Raw genomic sequence first — 22,288 nt, 5'->3', positions numbered from 1 at the left:
TGCCAAAAATGGTTTTATATCTTTTAGCATTTATTGATTCATTAAACACTTGATAAAATTCTCGTTGGGCAGAAATATACCTAATACATACCTTTGGTAAAAAGAATGTAACAAAAGTCCTATATATCAGAATCTGATTTACTCCATGGTATCTAATTTGATCTAAAATATAAAACCATCATGTGAGTAGGATGAGGAAGGAAGGTTAACATTTGGATAGCTTGGAGAAATATATTTACAGAGGAGAATGGGACAAGGAGCTTATGATAAAGGCATGGTAGGATTGGGGTCAATATCAAAGGCCCATTTGAAATTGAGATGGAGCATTTTCAATGACAACTCCTTGATATTTGTCAGCTTGCTTTGCTGTCACACACAATGTGGAAAAAAGTAAGCTATGGACTTCATCAGCTTGGGTTTTTATCAAGAGGGTAAAAGCGATAAAAGAAGTAGAGAGTATGATTTTTTTTAATTGGTCACATTCAGGGATTTAAGTTATAGATTCTAAAAATTCTAAAGCAGGAAGTAAAGACTCAAGGGATCAAGCAATACAAATGTCGCAAAGAAGAAAGATATTTAAGTTATTCTAACATCCATATAATGACTCAAGTTACATTATTTTCATAGAAATTTTTTTTCTCCCCAATTTGATGCATTTTACTTGTTTTGGTTTAAGTCTTACTTTGGTTTCCCATATAAGTGTAGGTTTAGCATTTCAGAAAAGCTGAAAAATGCTTGTTTACTAGATGTGCAAAGATTTCATTGTGGGCTATGTAAATGGTTTACAGGGTGCATCTCATCCTAATCCTTCTTCATGGCACAAGGCACCGTGAGAAATCGATTCACTGATTTGCCAGTCAAACTGCTGGGGCTCTAACACTGCTACACCTCAAGATAATTAGGTTTAATTAGCAATTTTACAATAAATAATGGTGGTGTGAACTTGGGCTAGTCCCAAAGAGTAAAGTCTTGCATGGTAAAATAGGTAAGCTACGTGCATGTACAAGACCCACAAAATATATCTGTGAAGGTTCAAGAGGTATAGCCACCTATAGGCTGATGTTCTGGGGAAGGAAAATGTACCAACATTGTAATGAATTTGTCCATGAGAGCCCATGCACATTATAGGATTATGCTTTTCATCCTAGGTAGACAGATCCAGACTTCTACCATATTAGATGGTGGATCTTGTTTTTAAGCAAGCAAAATATCAGTATATTTAAAGTATAAGATTTGTAGAAGATTTGTTTTCTTAAAATCCAAACAAAAAGAAGTTAATGAGATCTATTCCATCGTGGAATAATCACCTTTATCCATGAGGTTACTGAAATTGACAAACTCAGCACTGGCAGAGGGCATCGGGGGTATGTAGGGGTCATCCTCACTGTAGGCTTTCAGAATGTACTTCTCAATTACACCTCTAACCACAACAGGTTCATCCCAGGTCACCTCAATGCTATATCCGTTTATGCTTCGGACTCTTGAGGGAGTTGGCACACTTTGTGGAGCTATGAAAGAATAAAAGAGAAAATAGAGAAAATGGCAGTTCTGTGAAGACTATTGCTCCTATTCTTCACTTTTAATGGCTGCAGTAAATCAGACTCCAACCATTAGCATAAATACAATTTATTAGAGTTGTAACTTTTCAGCATTGATTTAATATGACTGCACATCTTGAGCCATTCAGTTTAAGCGATATTTCAAAACCATCAAAACTCCATCGACATAACATTCTTTTAAGTCTAGTCCAGGTTTTCCAAAAACATTTAATGTATCCGACATGTTTAAACATCACTCATAAAGAAGGAGGTGGCTGGTAGGCAGATAACAAGTTCAAGCAATATTATGATGTACCCCTCTGAAGCAAGATAATTAGACTGTTATTATACATAATGGTTTGACACTTTTATATCTTCTGTGTATTGGTCCCAAAATGTCACACATGTGATTGTGTTGTACTTGAAATTTCTGGCCTAAATTCGATTGTTACTCAAATTAATTTTAAAGAAGCAAAGTTCTACCAGCTAAGATGTGGAGGATATATATTTTTTTAATTGAATTTTTGGGGCTAGGCAAGCTAGTGCCCTTGAGATCCCCCCAAATCATTTTCAGAGTCATTCTTTCCAAAACAATAACACAAAATGAGAGAGTCTGAAGGAAGTGTAAAATCTTACTTATAAGCTAAGCCTCCTAATTTCAAAAATCCATTACCTTTAACTATTTATTAGATATTTCTACAGATCTGATCAGTAACAACTTCATCACAGCTGACTGCACTGGAGTCACAAAGAGCCCAAAGAACTCTGTGGCAGGATGATCGATGAGACCTGTTCTGGCTGCTCATGGGCTCCTGAACCCTGTCGATGGAGGATCACTCTAGTTTTCCCACATCAAATATCCTCCTTCTCCGACTTTACTGTTCAGACCAATAAAACAGGATGGCTTTCAGGAAAACAGAGTGAACAAAAAGCATGAGAGGAAACAGAGAGGGAAAGAGCCACTCTCTGTGTAGTTAATACACCACAGGCACCTATAAGAAACACAGTCCACACGATGGAGTGGCAGGTAAAGGGACAATGAGAGAGATGTTGATTTTATTAGTTCTGAAATGTGGTACAGGGCAAAGCACACCACTGTCTAACAGATGGTCTTCTCATAAGGGACAGAGCAAAACTGACTCAAAAATAATTAAATAGTGCAATTATTCTCCAACCCTTGGGAGCATGTAGCTGCTCAGTGTTGTGGTCAGATTGTAAATATGAATTTATGGCACAAGACTCTGTGGTCAGATCATCACTATAAATTCAGAGCTCAACTTGCATACTTTCTCAGTGGTACTCAAGTGGGGACAAAAGCTATGTAAATAATGCACTTTCTAGATACCTGTTTAAATTATTGACATAGTCAAAAGCAGGTTTTATTATATATTTGCTAAGAAAGTAGAGGACTCTGAAACTGGGGCAGAAAACATGTCAGTAACAAATGAATATTTTGTACTAGATATTTCTCTCAGCTCTGAAGTTGAAATAGATTTTAAGAGATCATTAGGTTCACTGTCTGGCGTATAAATAGATGATAATTTAAATCATCCTTGAAATGCGTTTCAAGTGGTCCTCTTCTGGGAAACCAGAAGACAGCCTTGAAAGTTATCGTTAGTAGCCCACCACAGTATTTTTAAAATTATCTTTTAAATTAAGAAGATTCCTCAAAAGACGTGAAAAAATGTATCTTTAGAAAAAAAATGTTACTTGAAGGCAAATTTTTGAAGATATGCCTGCCTTTCTGACAGATATTTTGTTCAAAATGGTAGAATGCTATTGATTTACAAAAGTCTTGTGTTGAACACCTTCCTGTGATGCTATTATGTAAAAATTGTACAAAACATTTTCTAGTCAATTGTATCAGATTAGATCTACAATATTCTATCTCCTAGAAGTTTCTCTTCCAATTCAAAACAATTCAACTGATCAGCAATTTTTCTCCCATGAGAGTCATTCTAAGATCCTAATAGCCAACACCATAGGAAACATCTGCAATTATGTGGTAACCGATGCATCTGCTTCCAACCAGGTCCTAGTTCAAATGTGCTGTCTGCAAGAGAGTCAAGATATCACCCCATCTGATGGTAATCCTGGCATCTGCCCTCAGATGCTTAAGACCTATGCAGTCTGCAAGCTTTCCTTATCCTTGGACATAATACCATTGGTGAAGTTTGCATCCAAATATTATAGAACCCAGCATTAGCAAATACTATATTCTATAAAAATCAGAAGCACTGATCTATAAAAATAGTTTAGCCATTAACCTTTCCAAACCAAGGTATTCACTGTGGCAAGATTACAAAAATATTTCTACTTCAGGGTAATAGCCTTTCCTTTGTTGTACATGCACAGACGTGTGCCTACGTGTACACACACACATGTTTAAGGTAACCAGTATTCACCTGTTCCTGTTGTGCGTGCCCGACTCCAGTCACTGTCTACTGACCCTCCTTCATGAGAAGCTATCACTCGATACAGGTGTTCTTAAGTGAAAAAAAAAAAAAGAAGTAAAAAGATTAAATTAGTTCTCAGATTAACTACTGAAGGGTCGTTGGCAGGGGAGGAGAAAAATTGGAGACATGGGACATTTAATTTAGAGGAGTTCCACATTACCTGTAAAGGGCTGGAGACCACTCTCATAAACACCCTGCTCTTTTCCCTGGTAAACCAGGATGGAGTCATTTCCCCTGCAGTTAACAGCGCTGTCAGTTGATAGGCATCCATCCAGATTGACTCTGACAGCGCTGCTGGACACAGATGCCAAGTTAACGACAGCACCCCGTGTAAATTTAACATCCTTCATGCAACCACCGAAACCTAGCAAATAGTAAGGGATTAGTATCACATAAAGGGCTTGAGTCATTAATTACCAATCATTTTTGTCCTCTGCAGTGCTACGTTTTGTGGGGAGGGAGGGATTAGAGACAATTGTTAAACTTTCGTGTCTTCTTTTAGAAATCCTTTATGGCTCTGCTTTTCATCTGGTTAAGTTGTCAGAAGAAAATATTCGTCTTCCTGCTATTTTGAAAATCTATACATGGATAACTGCAATTCAACTTTTCATATCAGAAAGCATTTTTTAAAAAAAAAACTCTTTAGGCTTACATTTTCTGAATCCTATTTCTTGTTATAAAATAAAATTTAGGCTATTACATATTCTGGTAAGGCTGTAGCCACATGTCCTTCAATTCTGGAAAGTTAGGTTACTATATAAATCAGCATTGTTAAGTGCCAAAACATAATATTTGAATTAGCACAATTATGCAACCAGCTCAGTGGAAAGAAAACACACTTTGAAGATGTTGTGCAGGATAGGCGGAATATAGATTCAAAATATATTACAATCCTTAGACACGGCCATGAGTTGCATAATAATCATTTCAGAGGTATGAAATGCAGCCCCAGTTAAACTGGTATAGAGGAGAGCTATTGCTGGGCATCACCTTGAATATACAAAACTCAAATATGAACCTTGAATATATGCAATGCATGGAGTCAGTGATTGAACAACTCCTGCCTTGAATCACATGCCATTTTATCTAAACAGATCAGGTCAGTGAAGTTTGGCACAACTCTTCCCAGGAATCTGCACAAAATTGGGACCACAGAACTGAGTTTGAGATTGCTAGAGAATACATACTTGCTCTCTTTGAACAAAGCACTGTTGAGTTTGAAAGGCCACAAATACATGGCTAGCTCTTTTCAAGATTAAAATGACCATATTATTCTCTTCAGCTTTTATATAATGTCTTATTATGTCTTCTAACACATTAAGTTACAGGCTATTTCCTTTAAAATTCTATTTTCTATTATTCACATTCCTTTAGGCCCAACTGATCAATACTACTAGTCTAGCTCATACTGACAGTAGACACTAAATAAGTTGGGTGAATTGAATTGAAAGCAGTAAAGCTGAGTACAAAAGCATTTGCTGGAAAATTCAGAAGCTAAGATTTCTAAACTTTTATCAGCAGTAATTTTCTGATGGCACATAACTGAGTTACCTAATGTCTCTGTACCCAAATTTTCCTGCCAACAAAGAGAGACCAGGAAGAGGCAACTTTGACAAGCAAGTAAGTGCTATTCTAAGAAATGTCACTTTACAATACAGGGTTTCAGGTTGGCAAGATGAAAACAGTTCTGGAGATGAATGATGGTAATAGTTGTACAACAATATCCATGTTTTTGTTGCCATTGAACACTTAAAATTGGCTACAAGGGTAAGTTTCATGCTATTTGTATTTCCATACAATTTTTTAAAATTAGGGAATTAAAAGCAAAATGTCATACAAATTAATTCACAAGACGGAATTTGGAATTTGGAGAAGGCCACAGAGATGGCAGTCTTCAAGTTGCAGCTGAAAAGAAAAGTTCAGATACTTATAAAATGGTGTTTGTAAGTATGAATCCTTCTGAATCATGGTCCTCTAGCCTCAGACCTTGAAGATGTTGCTGCAGAGTTCTGTGGGATCTTTCCCATGGTATCCTGGTGGTGACCAGAGTTGAGTCAAATGAACTTTGACTTTTGATTCTATATAACTTCAAAATTTGTGTGAGAAATGAAGAAGACAAAAAGGGGCAGTTGCAGATGCCTGTAGTCCCAGCAACTCAGGAGGCTGATGCAAGTGGATTATAAATTCAAGGCCAGCCTGAGTAATTTAGTGAGACCCTGTCTCAAAAAAATAAAAATAAAAAGACCAGGGATGTTCAGGGATGTAGTTCAGTGGTCAAATGACCTTGGGATCCAATTCCCAGTACAAAAAAGAAAAAGAAGAAGAAGAGTAGTAGAAGTAGTGGGGTGAAAGGGAATGGGCACTGGCATGCTGTGAGAGGAGGAGACTTCTTTTCTTGCTCCCCTGCCTTTGTGAGAACCAAAAGAGTTCTGGGTTAGCAAATCAGAAAAACAGTAGCCCTTCATTAGGGAAGGCAGCCCTGCACTAGTGCACTTGGCTTGACAATCAGGTTAGGTTCCAGTCCCCACTCCCTTCTTGTCCTTTGGAAACTTTGGGCAGAACATAGCCCATGACACTGTATGCTATGGCCCAGTCATGCCCAACCTAGATGTCAATGATGGTCCCAAGTGATAGTTCTAAGGAGACAAGCACCCATGATCTGAGGTCTTACAGTTTCAGCAAATTATGTTGCCCAGAATTTCAAAATGGAGAGGAGATTAATTTTTCATTTGACTCAAAGGAAGATCATAACATTAATTGATAAGTAAAAATAGCACTAATATGATAGCAAAATAGAGCCACTGAGAAAAAGGTGCTAATTAAGAAGCTTAGAAAAGGAACAAGAAAGGTTTTGAAGGCTATTGATAGTGGATTGAAAGAAATACATTAAGTGAACATGATTCATTTTAATTGCAATTGACTACCTGCATGCTCCACCCCTGTATTGTGAATATTTTCCTTGATGTCTATATAGAGCATTCAGTTACTTATAGAGATCAGTGTCTCTCAAAGCATCTGAGTGAGAATATTAAGAATGGGGGTCTCAAAATCTGCCTTTTAAAATAAAAGGCATGTGATTCCAGTGTATCTTGAATACTACTACTAATAAGAGCTAATTTCAATTTTTTTTCCTGTGTTCCTGCCACCATTCTTTAATATTTTATCAGTGGTCTGAGAACCACCGATATGAATGATACTGCAATGATAAAAATTTAGTATTACCCATAAATGAAATATCTTTCAGTATCATCGACTTAGTCCTGGTGTGGGTAAAATGATTCCCTTTGGGTCTGTGTTGATGTTTTAAACTTCTGTCATTATTATCTTACAATTTCACTTTATCCATGTCTCCAGGACAATCAATAATTATGGGTTTAGGTGTAATTCAAAAGCACAAGCCTAGATAGGTGTGTTTTTTTTCCCCCTAGATATAAACAGGATCAAATATTTCACTCATACAAAGAGTTTTCAAGTTCTTTCTAACCTCAGAAACCTGAAAACCTGGAGAAGCTCTTATATGAATGTAATATTTTTAGCTGCTGTTATATCTTAAGTGCCTCGAAAATGTCATTACTGTCTTACACCCCAGTTATTCATTAACTCCTTACTACTACCCTTCTAAAAGTCTCCTTAGAGCTTGCCATATATTTTCTATTCAAAGGCATTTAAATCTTTATGTACTTACCAAATAGGCAAAGACTGCTTCAAGGAAATTTTAACCATTCATGGTACATAGATTTTAAAAGACACGGAGAATATTTTCTACATGAGAGCGTGCTTGGTCACACTCTAGGTATTACAGTGCTCTCTCCATTTGAGAGAGGAGCAGCACCCAATGATCCCTAAATGGGAATGCTTAACTGTAATCAGGAGAATGGACAGTGACACCAAGTTGACTAGGAGACTTACTGTCTCCCTGTCAGCTAAGTAGCCACCTGACCTTAGGCAAGCTATTTTTCTTTCCACTTTTCAGTTTCCTCATCTGTAAAACAGATGATACGATGAATAGCAGTGCCTAACTCAAGAGCTTCTTAAGAAGAACCAACTCACTTCTCAATCAAAGCTCTCAGAACCATGCCTGCCATACACAATGCACTCAGACGTGGCTAGCTTTTTAAGTTAATAATGTCTCAATTACCTTCAAACTTACATGAGTTAAAGTTTTGCTTCAGTTATAAATAATGCCCTTTCCTTTCTCTGATAGTTATTAATAATCAACAATATGTAAATTTTTTCAAGTGTTTGGAATTCAAATAAACCCACACATTCATGTGTTTCTTTTCTGCATGAAAACTGTAGTGATGAAAGGATGTAAACAATTTGCATTTATTCAGAGAGAAAAATAAATAAATTTGCCATTATTGCTAATTGTGCCTACCAATTTCATTTCTTAATATGAAAATGTATATACTTATCAGTATCCAAAAAAATACTAGAACCACATGTGTTTTCATGGAAAATGTGGGAGGAAATATATTTATAGTATTATGTATAATATGTGAATTATAGTCACATAATATTATAAACAATATGACATGTAATATGTATATAATTACTTTTATGTATGTATATAACAAGTATATTTGCTGAGGACATGTTAGAATAAATATAATGATTATAAATCGTATGATAGCATATGAAAACTATTTCTAGAAGTATTTCATGGTTGTTTTTAGGACTTAAAATTCTCCATAAAAGGGAGAGGGTGCTGGTGGGTCTACACTTGAGCCTCAGTTTATCGCCATATCTTGAAGCACAGAACCATCAAATTTGGCAGAACCAGGGCCGTACCAGCCTGTGGATTTCACTAGAGGGAATTTACCTTGTTCCAAACTCAACTGCCTGTAAGAGTTCCACAGCTCCCGTGGGATTCCTCCCACATAGACAGGTGAATCCACCAGCAGAGGCTCAGCTCTGGAACCAGCTGAATGCTCCATCAGCTCATTCACGCTTGCTGCTATGGCAGAGCCTTTCTTTTTAACAATGACTTTATTCCACTTTCCATCACAGTAGGTCAGTCCTAGCCATAGATCCACTTGTGCAAAGGTTAGATTGGCATTTAACCGGAAGCTCAACGTTCCACTCTTCAGCTCCACCTGTATTCCATATTAAAAAAGAAAATAGGTCTATACAAAGGCTGCAGAAGGGCAGTTTGGAAGAGAACAGAAGTTTAATTTCTTGAAGAAAAGGAAGAACTTTCCCTGAAGCAACTCTATAAAAGTGTTTCATTGTATCCTAAGTAGAACTGGAGTGAAATACTTTGAAAGTTTACTATTGACATGAACAATGTTGTAATGTGAACGACAAATTCATACCCAGTAATGATTGTATTTTGTGGTGTGATATTATGTCCGATTAAGCTTTTTTTTATAAAAGCATAGTTAAAAGATTAAATCCTAGGATAAGTGGCTGAACAATTGAAGATAAAAGAACAGCTTGAACTATGACTCTATATTTGAGTTTTTAGAAAATGGGAAAATACTACTTCATATGTCAATTTAATTTGGGGGGAAATATGACAAGACAATAAGAAAATGAAATGTCAAGCTTGATGAAGCTTATTTTAACTGGTTATTGAACTCAATTTCAAATTTGTAAGATATATTTTGATTCAATATTTCAGCTTTATTCTAAATCTCTAACATAATTGCTTTTATGTGTATTCTTCCAGATTAATTTGACATTTCCTAATGCAAACATATCTCACTCAAATTTTCGTAGTAAAGGAAATATATTTGTATGTGTTCTTTCTAATGTCGTATGATAATTTTACCTATCATGTTTTTTATTTCATTAAAAGTTCAATTAGCTACCATAGGAGAGTAAAAATATTGTGCAAATAAAAGAGACCAGATAAAATTATTATGTTTTTCTATATAAATATTATATTCATGAAGTACTTCAGGTAAGCATTCATTTAATTGTCCTTCATTCAATAAATGCTGAATCCCTAACTATGTTCACATACCTGCTGCTCTAAGACAAACATGGTTCCCAGGAATCACATTAATAGCAGAGGTAAACATATAGTACCAATTCAATAACTAACATATGATGAGGTACCACAGGAACAGAGACCAGGTATGCATTTTATTCCCTAGAAATCTGGGAAGATTTAAAGTAAGGTTTAAAGAAGTATGGAGCCAGATATGGTAGCACACACCTATAATCCTATCAGCTCAGGAGGCTGAGGCAGGTAGATGGCAAGTTCAAAGCCAGCCTCGGCAATTGCAAGGTACTAAGCAACTCAGTGAGACCATCTTTAAATAAAATACAAAATAGGGCTGGGGATATGGCTCAGAGATCCAGTGGTTGAATGCCCCTGAGTTCAATCCCTGGTACCACCCCACTCCCCAAATAAAAAAGCCTTATGGAGATTCGTGGAGGGTTCTACAAGGAGGAAGGCTAACACACACAATGGAATGGACATATAAGGTTAAAGAAAGTTACTCCTGGGTCTGGAGATATAGCTCAGTTGTTAAAGTGCTTGCTTCATATGTACAAGGTCCTGGGTTTGATCAACAGCACCACCAAAAAAGGGGGGGGGGAGAGGGAGGGAGGTACCCAGGGAAATAAAAGAGCATATATGTGAGTAGTACCCATCCAACAATATTTATTGTGTATATAGTAATTGATAAGGGTTAGGCAGTAAGGACACAACTGTAATGAAGAGAGCTGAGGTCCATGTGTTCATAGAAACCTCATTCCAGAGGAAGACACCAATAATAAACAATAGAACAATACTTGAAATAAGCACAAATTTTAAGAAATGTCACAAATGGTTAAATTTCCATTTACCTTATTAGCAAAATTGACATATAAACTAGAAAGCAAAAACCTATGAATTGAAAATACCTTAGAATCCTAAAATCACAAGACACATTTTATTGCCTATTTGCCCAGATATTAAAAATCTGAGGGTAAGATGTCCATAATTTTCTCTTATTTCCAGGTCAGTATTTGTAAAGAACTTCTCTTATAAAGTCAACTTTTTTTTTAAATGGTAGTTGGACATAGTACCTTTATTTTATTTATTTATTTTTTATGTGTTGCTGAGGATTGAACCTAGCACCTCGCATGTACTAGGCAAGCACTTTACCACTGAGCCACAATCCCAGCCCCTAAAGTCAACTTTTTAATAATAGTTATGTTTGGTTGGCAACTGATTGAATTAGTAAAAGCAAGTAGAAGCAGTTACACTTGCTTAATACATTTAGATAAGTGCATAAAAATGCTCATGGCAGTTGTATTTACCATAGTAGACACCTAGAAACAAAGCATCACAGAAAAGAGCAGAGGTATATTACATGGCCCTGAAAATGCATGAATGACCCAGAAACAGTATAGAGTGTAGACAGGAATTGCTTAGAGTATAAAACCACTTTTATAAATTTCAAAAACAATATTTTCTGAATTTTTATATATGGTATTTAAACTATAAAATTCAAAGTAATAATAAACACACTATTCTGATTGCACAATGCCTCTGATGGGAGATAGAGAAACAAGATAGGAGAGAGCCTAACAGAGACAAAATAACTACAATAATTTAGTTCAGGGGTTGAATGGTACACTCATAAATGTTCCTTGTGTTATATCTTTGTCATATATACATAGACATAATATGAAATATATATTAAGTATATTCTTTTGAAACTGTATCAAAAGATAATAATGAGATTATACTTTTCATATATTGGGAAATAAAATTAAATTTTCATAATACCTATATATCTGTTCGGTTTAAATTAAAATTTTCACAGTACTAACTGTCAGTTTTTAAAGTGATTATAATCCTAAAGTATAAAATGTTTCACAGGACTCTAAAAGTAAGAAATTCTAGAGGAAAAACATGAAAATAAAAATAAAACAGTAAAAGAAATCCTGATTTGGTCTAATTTCGTCTAAAACATGGTTTATCTTGTTCAAAGTTGGGTCTGATGTTTTAAAGTAAATTTAATTAAATAACATACAGCAAGAAAATCAGATCCGTTTTTATTGTAAGTGAAGAGAAGCAATCCATTCAACTGGTCTGTTCTGAACTGAAGGGAAATCTCAAAGTCCATTCCACCATGAAATATGTGTGAATAAAGTTCCAGGAACCCTTTAAAGACAAGAATATGTACATGTTAGTAGGTGTAAACAGCATCTCTAGCATTGCAAGTTTTGTAAGACTCTAGGACATATACTGTTATTGTGAAAATATCTCATAAAAGAATGTACAAATCATCCTTATCAAATCCCTCTTGTAATTTTACGTAAGAGGCAGAATAACTTGATATAGCTTTTAAGATGAAGCCATTTACTCTCTTAAAATCATGTAATCATCTGTATCATTTAAAGATCTTATTGTTTCATGGGAGCATTGATGATAAGTCATTGTATTGACTAAGAAAAACGAAATAATGGTATGGATGAGAAAAATGAAACAAGTACACAGTTTGTATTATTCATATCACATCCTTTTCTGTTCTGAAAGCAGTTAAAAAAAGCTGAGATATAGAAGGCCAAGATGGGCTTTTATTTGAAGAGTAAGCAGTGTCCACCAAGCCATAATGATCCATTCCTATGGCTACTGCTCAGCCCCTCCATGGTCATCTTGGCTGAGACTGGGCCACAGGTATGTATGTCATGAACAGTAGATCTCACCTTTTCTTTTTTTTTTTTTAAAAAAAAAAAGAGAGAGAGAGTCGGGGAGGAGGGGAAGAGAGAGAGAGAGAGAGAATTTTTTAATATTTATTTATTTATTTACTTCTCGGGGGACACAACATCTTTGTTTGTATGTGGTGCTGAGGATCGAACCCCGGCCGCACGCATGCCAGGCGAGCGCGCTACCACTTGAGCCACATCCCCAGCCCGATCTCACCTTTTCTTGAAGCCTTTGGAGCAATGGCTCTGACATTCTACTTGCTAGAGCTTGCTCTCGCTCACTCGCGCGCTCTCTCTCTCTCTCTCTCTCTCTCTCTCTCTCTCTCTCTCTCGCCTACTTAGCTCATTATATAGCTGACATTTTACACTTTATGAATACTGCTCATCTATATAATGAGATAAACGGGTATTTTGAATTAACCTAGTCAACAAATCTCTTTGGAAACATCTTTCAAAGTAAAACAGCATTCCTACTTTCAAACAGCTGGTTTGCAACTAGACATCTGTGACACTAACATATGGAAACAAAGAACTGTGTGGGCAACCAAAGATGTTACATGCCAATACATACTTAGGAATCTTACAGTGTATATTACACATTGAGACTGGTATTATATTTCTGAGCATTATGACACAACTAGGCATTTCTGTGATACTGAGTTCATAGGAGGTCAAAGTAATCAGGAGAGATTAAATTATGCTAATCATAGAATACACATGCTGCTATAGTTTGGATCTTGATCATGCCCCAAAGTCCCATGTGTTAAAGGGCTGTTTCCCCAGAGCAGTGCAATCCAAGGTGGCCAAAACTTTAAGAGGTGGAGTTTAGTGGGAGGTTTTCAGTCACTTGGAGGTGCTTTTGAAGGGAACTCTGGAACCCTGGACTCTCTTTATTCTTTGCTTTCTAATGACAGGTGAGTGGTTTTGCCCCACCAGGTACTTCCACCTGTGCTGCTTCCCATGCACAGGTGCAAACATACAGGTGCAACTGATCCTGGACTGGAACCTCTAAAACTGTGAGCCAAAATAAACCTTTTCCCTAACTAAGTTGATGATCCCAGGTGTTTTGTCCTAATGATGGAAAACAGACTAATGCACATGGTAAGCAACAGTTGATGTCTATTTTTAGAACCTTACCTGCTCCTAGAAACTGGGCACCCTCATTTAATGAAGCAGGGCATCCCTCCCAGCTATTATACACATTGACTCGCTCTTCAGAACTCTGCCAATCCAGGGGTTCCCAAATAGCAGAGGGATTGTACTTCTTCATAAAATGCACATCCTTGAGACAGCCCACAAAACTCTTTTGGATTATCTCTGAAAAAGTTGATAAGTATTAATTAAATGCACATGATGTATTTTGACATATTCTTTTCAAGAAATTAATTTTATGTGCCATTAATATCAAATAACCCTCAACACCTATTTTATTGTAAACCTCTAATAATTCATGTAAACACCACACAATCTGCTATGGTCAATAGTAGCTATTATGTTTTTAACACTGGTTCAAAGCCACCAAATCTGCATAAATAGATATTTATGCAAAAAGGTTGGTTTTACAGTGCTGGTAAGAATATTTCCTTTTTAAGTAACACAGAAATTACAACTTCCATAAGCCTTAAAGAGTGCTATAACAATGTTTACAAGTAACTAAGGTTTGAAGGAAGTGTGTCTATGGAATATATAATTTAAAGTGTAGTTCCCACATCATCACAAATCAATTTATTATCCAAGTAAATCAATAATATGATTGCACTTTTAAGAATTTGTATAACAGTGATCTTAAATTTGGAACTGTTCAGACCAAGTGGATGTTTATGAGTATATCAAATCTGTGATAACCAGAGAGTAGGAGAGAAAGTGAGCAGATGAGAGTTTTAATGAGAGAAAGAAAAATAACAACAGGAAAAGAGCACATGTCAATGAGGTCACATTCCTGAAAGCTATATCCTTCTTGGTGGATGCAAGTCTTGATCTCAGCTTTGAATTTGTGACTTGATTCTAGGGAAAGTATTTACCAGCAAAGATCTCAAGGCCAATTTATGCCTGGTAAATGTGAGAACCTGAGTTTGATCCCTAGCACTATAATCAATCAATCAAACAATCAATTTATTTAATTATATACACAACATGAAATCAATTATTTCTAATGGAGATGTGTCCTATATGGTAGAGTAATTCAGTAGAATGGTATTCTTTTCTTTTGGTATCTGGACCTGTCATTGTCCTAAAGGCAAAAGAGCAAATTTTTTTTAAAATGTTATATATGTATGTGCATCTTAAAGGAATTTCTCTACCAGTCTAAATTAGGTAATGAAAATCCCCTCTCTGCTAGAGCATTTCCTAATAACCATACTACTCCCCAAACCTCACCAAAAGCTCTATATGCCTTTTCATCTTCTTCTCCATGACTCTATGAATACCACCAGCCATCGACAAGTTATACTTATCTGTGTTCGAGCTTCTTTGTGACATTTATGCTATAAATTTCTAATAGATATTTGTGGTATGGAGAGCACATTGTGATTCTCAATGAGGCCTTGGGAAAGACCCTAGAACCACTAAGGGGGGTTATTTTCTGCCTAAGGTTCAGTTCATGTTAGTTTTAGTTAGGTATTTTTTAGAAAATGCTTTTGTTCTCTTGTCCATAAAATAGGAAAATTGCTTTGTTAAAACCTCAATTATGGTATTTGTGGCATTTGGTTGGAGTTATCTGTTTACATATCAATACCTTTTATTGTGACAAAGACCATATGTTCATCATCTATGAATAGGGACTGGTTTAGTGATGGTCAGGGAATCTTCCTCACTCTATCGTACAAATCAGGCTTACACGTCTACATTTGCATTGTTTACAATGAATTTATAATTTTAGAAAAATTCTTACATAAGTCCTAAAATAATATATATTTGAGTGAAATTAGTGTAATTCATTTTAGCAAACATTACTGAACTTCAAATTTTATACCAAGCAATGGGTACTAACAAGATAAATACAAATACATGGTTTCTTTAACAAAGAAGAAGCCTAAGGGAAATTTTTGAAATATGGATGAAAAACACAACATGAGATAGCAAACAATACTTATTCACACTTTGAAGTAATGTTACATTGATTCTATTCTAAGTTTTGGTGACAACATATAATTCTATACCTTACTAAACTCACCAGGATCCTTCCTGAGGATGGTGTAACCTTGCGGCAGCCCTCCCACAAACAATCCTGTGTTATCTCCAATTATGCTACTACCATTCAGGGAGGTGGAGGAACCTGAAGAAAATGAGATCAGAACCCCAACTTTAGCAGGTTAATCTATTTCTCCCAAGTTAACAAGTGATAGACTTTCACCCAGCTTTGGGACATTACCCTGTTTTTATTCTTCTTCCTCTGGGTTTGTTCCTACTTTTCTTCACTGATTCCCTTCCTGATGTTGAAATAACCATCTCCTTCTTTCTTGGACCTCTTCCTTTCTCTACCTAATTGGACTCCTAGCGTCCTCTAGGGGGCTGAATGGTAGACTGAACACCAGTTCAAACTACCAAGGCCAAAGACCAGAGAGACCTAGATCCTCAGCTGTTTTGTAGTAATAGTAACTCCCCATTAAGATTTTTATCTACCTCCCTCCTTCTTTGGGAGGAAAGAGAAAGTTTATTGCTATAATTTTTACAGATACCAACACACAAGAATTAGCCCTACCTACATCTAATCCCCTGGTTTTAAATAACATCCTTAGCCAACAAATCCTGATTGTATTCCCAGTCTGGACCTCTTTTCCAAAAACATAATTTTATGTCCAACAGCCTATTTGGTATCCCCATTTGGATATCCATGGATACCTAGCATATAACATGCTAAAACCTGAACTCTGAACATCTCAAAGCTTTCTTCTCTCACCGTCTTGCACACCATCATTTTGGCCACTACATTCTTCCAGTCATGCAGGCCCCATACCTGGCAACCACATTACTTGCAGGACTAGCAATAACCATTAAGGGCCAGATGGTATCTTTGTAGACTATTCAGCAACGAGTAGTCACAGATAAAAACATAAATGAATGGGTATAGTTATGATCTAATACACTTTTATTTATAAAAACAGGTATGAACTAATTTAGTCCACAGGTTGTAGTTTGTGAGCTCTTGTTCTTCCTCAATTTCATTATCAGATCTTGTTAATTTGACATGTTCAATATAACCAGAATATGACCACTTCTTATTTTATCCACAGTGACCTCCCTGGTTTCAGTCACCATTATTTCATGCCTGAGTTAACAGAGAGTTATTGTAGAAGTCTATTAATTGGACTCCATGTCCATGTTTTTGCCCTTATTCTGAACAGAGAAGCCAGAAGTGATCTTGCCAAAGAAATTATATATCTCCTTTCTCAAAATCCTCCAAAGATTTCCTTTTATGTAAAAACCCTCAAGGCCCTATATTATTTAGCCTCTGACCTCATGTCCTATCACTAATCCTTTCACTCCCTCTTTCCCAAATGGTTGTTACTGGTCATGCCTCCTAAGGTAGGCTCCCATCACAGGGCTCTGATATATGCTGCGCTCTTGGTTCAAAACAGTCTTTCACTGGGCATTTGCCTTGGTCACTGCTTCTTCCCTTTAGGTCTCTGCTCAAATACCACCTTCTCAAAGAGGTCTTCCCTAACAGTTCTATATATTATTTAACATTCCTTCCAGCACACATGTATACCTCTAACACTGATGCTCAGACCCACAAAAACAGATACACTTTCCCTCTTACCCTGCTTGCCCATTCTCAGGATCTATCACCATTTGATACTTGTTTAATCTTTATTTACTCTATCTTCTACCTTCAACCAACTCCCCCACAAAATGTAAACTCTAAAAAATTCTATTTGCTCTCAGTATCCAAAGTATTTACAGTAGTGCCTGGGACATAGTAGGCACTCAAAAAAAATTACACATATTCTAAATGAGTTAATTAAATTAAGCCTACATCATTACACATAGTAGGCACTCAAAAAAAATTACACATATTCTAAATGAGTTAATTAAGTTAAGCCTACATCATTACACATAGTAGGCACTCAAAAAATTACACATATTCTAAATGAGTTAATTAAAAGCCTACATCATTAGTCAGGTAAAATAATTCTTATAGTTACATGAGGACACTAGTGGAAGTAAGCTGGGAAGAAAAATAAAATGTGTAAAGACAGGGTATGTGTGCAAAGAATGCCTCTATCAACTGGATAAACTGAAATTATTTAACTTTTCTGAGGTTTGATTTCCTCATCTTTAAATGCAGATAACTGTTTTACTCTCTTTGCCTTCTGGAAGCCAAAGTCACACAAGTGTTATGGTTTGGATCTGAGGTGTCCCCCAAAAGCACACATATGAGACAACACAGGAAATTTTAAAGGTGAAATGATTTGGTTATGTAAGCATTGGCCCAAACAGAGATTAATGCCCCAAAGGGATTAACTGAGTAGTAACTGAAGGCAGGTAGGGCATAGCTGGAGGAGATGGATAACTGGGCCCATGGCTTTGCAGTATATATTTGTATCTTGTGAGTAGAGTCTCTCTCTGCTTCCTGATAATATCCTGAGATGCTTTCCTCCACCATACTGTTCACAAATGATGTTTCATCTCAGATCCTGAGGAACGGAGCCCGTCTTCGGTGTACTGAGACCTCTGAAACCGTGAGCCCCAAAATAAATATTTTCTCCCCTAATTGTTCTGGTCAGGTCTTTTAGTCACAGCAGCAAAAAAGCTGACTAAAACATGCAAGAGAACTAAAAGCCCTTGCAAATTTTAGAGAATAGGCAAGCTACAGTGACCACCAGTGATCTAGTTCTTGATTTTGCTTTAGTGAAGCCCCTCTATGAAAGAGAAACCAGTTGATAAACTTAATCATTTTAGGAATATTCAGAAGAAACTTTTGAGAGCAATTTGGATGAAATTTAATGAGATTATGGTGAGAGGAGAAACCTAGAAATACAAGCATTCAAAAATATGGCAACGCCATTATTATCAATAGAACTACTTATATACACAAAGAAGTGCTTACCTGTGTACTTCCCATCGAGAATGATTTGGCCAAAAGCCTGATGCCTAATAGCAATTATTTCATGCCATTTTCCATCGCTATATTGTTTACCATGATCATTAGTTGTAGTAACTTCCACTGAGGATCCCTTAAGAGAATGAATGAATGAATGAATGAATGAATGAATGAATGTTTCTGCAATGGTACAGAGACACTTGTTCATTTGTTGTAAACCAGTTTACAAATTTCAATATTATGATCCTGATGCAAGAAGGCATATGTTTAAGACAGAACTGCACATTAAAGTTGATGTCCAACATCATTCTGATTTTCCTGTGATGTACATCTCTGGACTACAGTGCCAAAATCTGAAAAATAAAACTTTTCTTTGGAATAGGAATCTCTTACAAAGGTACTTGAATTATGAGTATCCTATGTTCATCAGAAAGGTATTGAGTTTTATAATTTAAAATTTTAGACTTTATTTTTCATGGTGGAACTATGAAAAAAATAAGAATTTAAAACTAATTTAGAGAGCACTGAAAATTGTTTCTAAAGATAGAGAAACGTCGGGCAAATTAGTTGCTCTTACCTTCACTGAACTATTAATAACAGGGTGGAATGAGAGTCACATTAAAAATTAGTGAGTAATTAATACATTAAACTTAAGTGTGGAGTTAAATTTAGTGCACAAAACTTTGTGGTTTAAAAATCTAACATTTATAGCCCTAGTTAAGGTAATAATACCATAGTTAAAAATCTATCCCTACGTGGATAAGACCTACAAATGGCAGATATCGATTTCATAAAGAGAGATGAGCAAGAAGAGGCAAGAGTAATGAAACAAAGAAAAAGAAATGGAAAACTGCCACCTTAGCAGTTTAGAGCTAAGTAAACCCTTTCTCATTAGGTTACGGTGAACACAATGGTAATTATTTTAAAAGAAATTACAACTTCATCACCAATATTATTCACTATGTATTAAAGAAAAAAACAAAATTACTCTAAAATTTCTAAACAAAAATAAATTAATTTCTTACTTAATAAAGCAGATTTATCTGGCAAAAACAAACCTCATCCCAATAAATATTTTTTAAAAACTAAAATAAGGCTAGGTAAAATTCGCAAAATTTTTTAATTACCAAAAATGTTTAATTAGATCTAACAGTTGTACCATACATTTTTCTTAAGAGAATATTGATAATTATCTGATGTAATAAAACTAAAGATTTACACTATGAAAGGTACCATGTTAACCACAGCATCTTTACTATAACATTTCTGTTGATAATTCCCTAAAATAGTTTCAGTGATATAACATGTCCATTCTACACATTTAATTGGCTCCTGTCAGGCCTCATAATGGACTTGACAACATGTATGACAAACAGAATTTCATGTTACCAAAGGTAAAAAAAAAAAAAAAAAGAAAACCAGTTTTTAATTTCCCATGAGTATGAGTGGGGTGCTTCTCACATGGATAATATCCCAACTTTTATAGACAATTCGGTCAGATAGAAACATCACCATTTGGTAAGTTTATTTTCTAGTCTTGAATTTTTGTAGATTGACTTTCCTTATATTTGTTTTCTTCTACTTACTCTTTTATTTTCTTCAGCCCTATTTCAACATTTTAATATTTTACAAACACACATTTCATTATCGTAGTTTAATAATTAAAACCAGAACTGGTGTCGTGCCCAATTAATGTGCCCTGGTAGCATGCCCATTAGTTTTTCCATTAGTGAATTCAACAATACTAATGGGATTACTAGCATGGGATGCTAATTGGGCGTGACATAAGAAACTGGCTTACTTCTTAGCATACCCTTGCTAATGATGAAATTAATGAGCATTTTATTAAATGCTGTCTCATCAAAGTGTACTTAGTTAGCGTTAAAATTGTTACAAACGATGCTGCATTCTAAAGATCAGGTGTCTGAATAAGTGGTTCTTCATATTTTGTTTGGCAACAATCTGAAGCATTAATACTTCTCTGTGTCAGAAATCACATTTTTTGGAGACACATCCAAGTACATAATCTATACACACAGTATGCCAAACTTGCTTTTATTCATAGAATATTATTCTTTGATGATGGTTTTAAGATTCTTCCCAGCCATGTTCCCCAATTTAATAATAATTCTGTGGTCATTTCTGGTATCATCTTACACAGTTTGCTCTTTTCATGTGAAAAATACCAGATGCATTAAAGAGATGCTAGTCAGAATTATCTGAAAGTTTTCACTTTCACAGCTTCATTCTAAGCAAAAACAGAATATTCTATGAATTTTCTCTTAATGTCACTGAACATAGAACACTTAAGTGACAACCATGGACCATTACAAGTCAATAAAATATCATCTGATCAAGTATACTCAAAATTGTAATTAACCAAATAAAGGATAAGATTATACCAAATTGTTAGAGACAATAAAAAATAGCAATTAAAGTTGCAATTAATTTACTTGTGTCTCTTAACAATGGTTCTAAATATTCAGTTCATCATACATGAAAACATAGCCAATTTTAAATAATCTTTTCCACTCCTCATAAGCATTTATTCAATGAAACCCATTGGCTAACTGGAAGAGTAATCATATTTGGTATTATACATATGTCCTCTATGTAGAATTATTTATTTATTTATTTAAGATTATTTAAGGAATTTATTGCTCAAATTTACTAAGATATTTCAAAAACAGCAAACTACAAGATGACTTCAAATCTATGTGCTAGACAGTAGCTATAAAATTCCCTGAAAATACTCTTTCCACAATTCAAAATTTAATTTTTCGGAATGGATTTAGGAACTAGAATTTAAAAACAACCATATTATATGTTCTCTGATAAAGGTAAGGTGTCTAACAGACATATTAAAACAAAGAAGAACTAAAGTATTACAAAGTCATTAAAAGCTGGAAATTTTAACCCCAAAATGGATAACTTTCTTTAATTATATAGAGTACTATTTTTACCAACAATTATAAAAGTAGTCAAGCAATCCATCAAAAGATACTCATTAAGCATCAACTATATTCTGAGGTTTGTGCTAAGTTTTGAGGGTATATTTATAAAAAAATAGACATAGACTATGTCCTCACTGTATCATATGTTCACATAGGAAAGACACATTGAGTACTTAATTACCTGCGAATGAGGATGAGGATTGTAAGATTAACTAGATAATCTTGTCTTCTTAAAGACAAAAGATATTAATACTGACTTAAAGTGCTATCTAACATATAAATAATTTCAATACCAAAGGAAGGCTTATAAAACAAGCTTCTAAACTTCATTTAAGGGAGAGTAGCTCTAACTTTGTACAACAAACTACATTCATTTTCCTATTCCAAATGGGAACAAGCAGTAAAACAAAAAAAGACAGTTCAAAATTTTCTCCATCAGTTTCAAAATTTAGCTACAAATAAGTGGGCAGGGGAGTCTTTATTACAAAGCTAGTCTAGTTAATTTTTTTAGATACAAATTCCTCTGAGGTATGGAAGGACATAGCCTTGACATTTTGAGCTCATTGCTGCATGGATTGCATCATGATTCTTGAGCACTTAGTATAATACATCTTATTGTATTTTCTCAAATATATCCTAACACAATCC

At 35.3% G+C, this 22,288-nt stretch overlaps 1 protein-coding gene across 1 annotated transcript in view; it reads right to left on the bottom strand.

The window, feature by feature from the left end:
• Positions 1 to 22,288, bottom strand: part of USH2A (usherin) — a gene marked incomplete at its 3' end in the record, with an annotated part of 798,897 nt that overhangs the window by 440,122 nt on the left and 336,487 nt on the right. The window contains exons 23-30 of the mRNA XM_081297837.1: positions 18,693 to 18,819; positions 15,816 to 15,917; positions 13,781 to 13,960; positions 11,968 to 12,098; positions 8,817 to 9,090; positions 4,155 to 4,358; positions 3,944 to 4,024; positions 1,308 to 1,508 (exon numbers count right to left, since the gene is read on the bottom strand). Of these exons, the coding sequence (XP_081153963.1) occupies positions 1,308 to 1,508; positions 3,944 to 4,024; positions 4,155 to 4,358; positions 8,817 to 9,090; positions 11,968 to 12,098; positions 13,781 to 13,960; positions 15,816 to 15,917; positions 18,693 to 18,819 (1,300 nt within the window). The remainder of the gene's footprint in view (positions 1 to 1,307; positions 1,509 to 3,943; positions 4,025 to 4,154; positions 4,359 to 8,816; positions 9,091 to 11,967; positions 12,099 to 13,780; positions 13,961 to 15,815; positions 15,918 to 18,692; positions 18,820 to 22,288) is intronic.

The sequence above is a fragment of the Spermophilus citellus genome (assembly GCF_964194105.1).
Source record: "Spermophilus citellus genome assembly, chromosome: 6".
Lineage (NCBI taxonomy): Eukaryota > Metazoa > Chordata > Mammalia > Rodentia > Sciuridae > Spermophilus > Spermophilus citellus.
The sequence above is the reverse complement of the archived record's forward strand: the minus strand, read 5'-3'. Positions and strand labels throughout refer to the sequence as shown.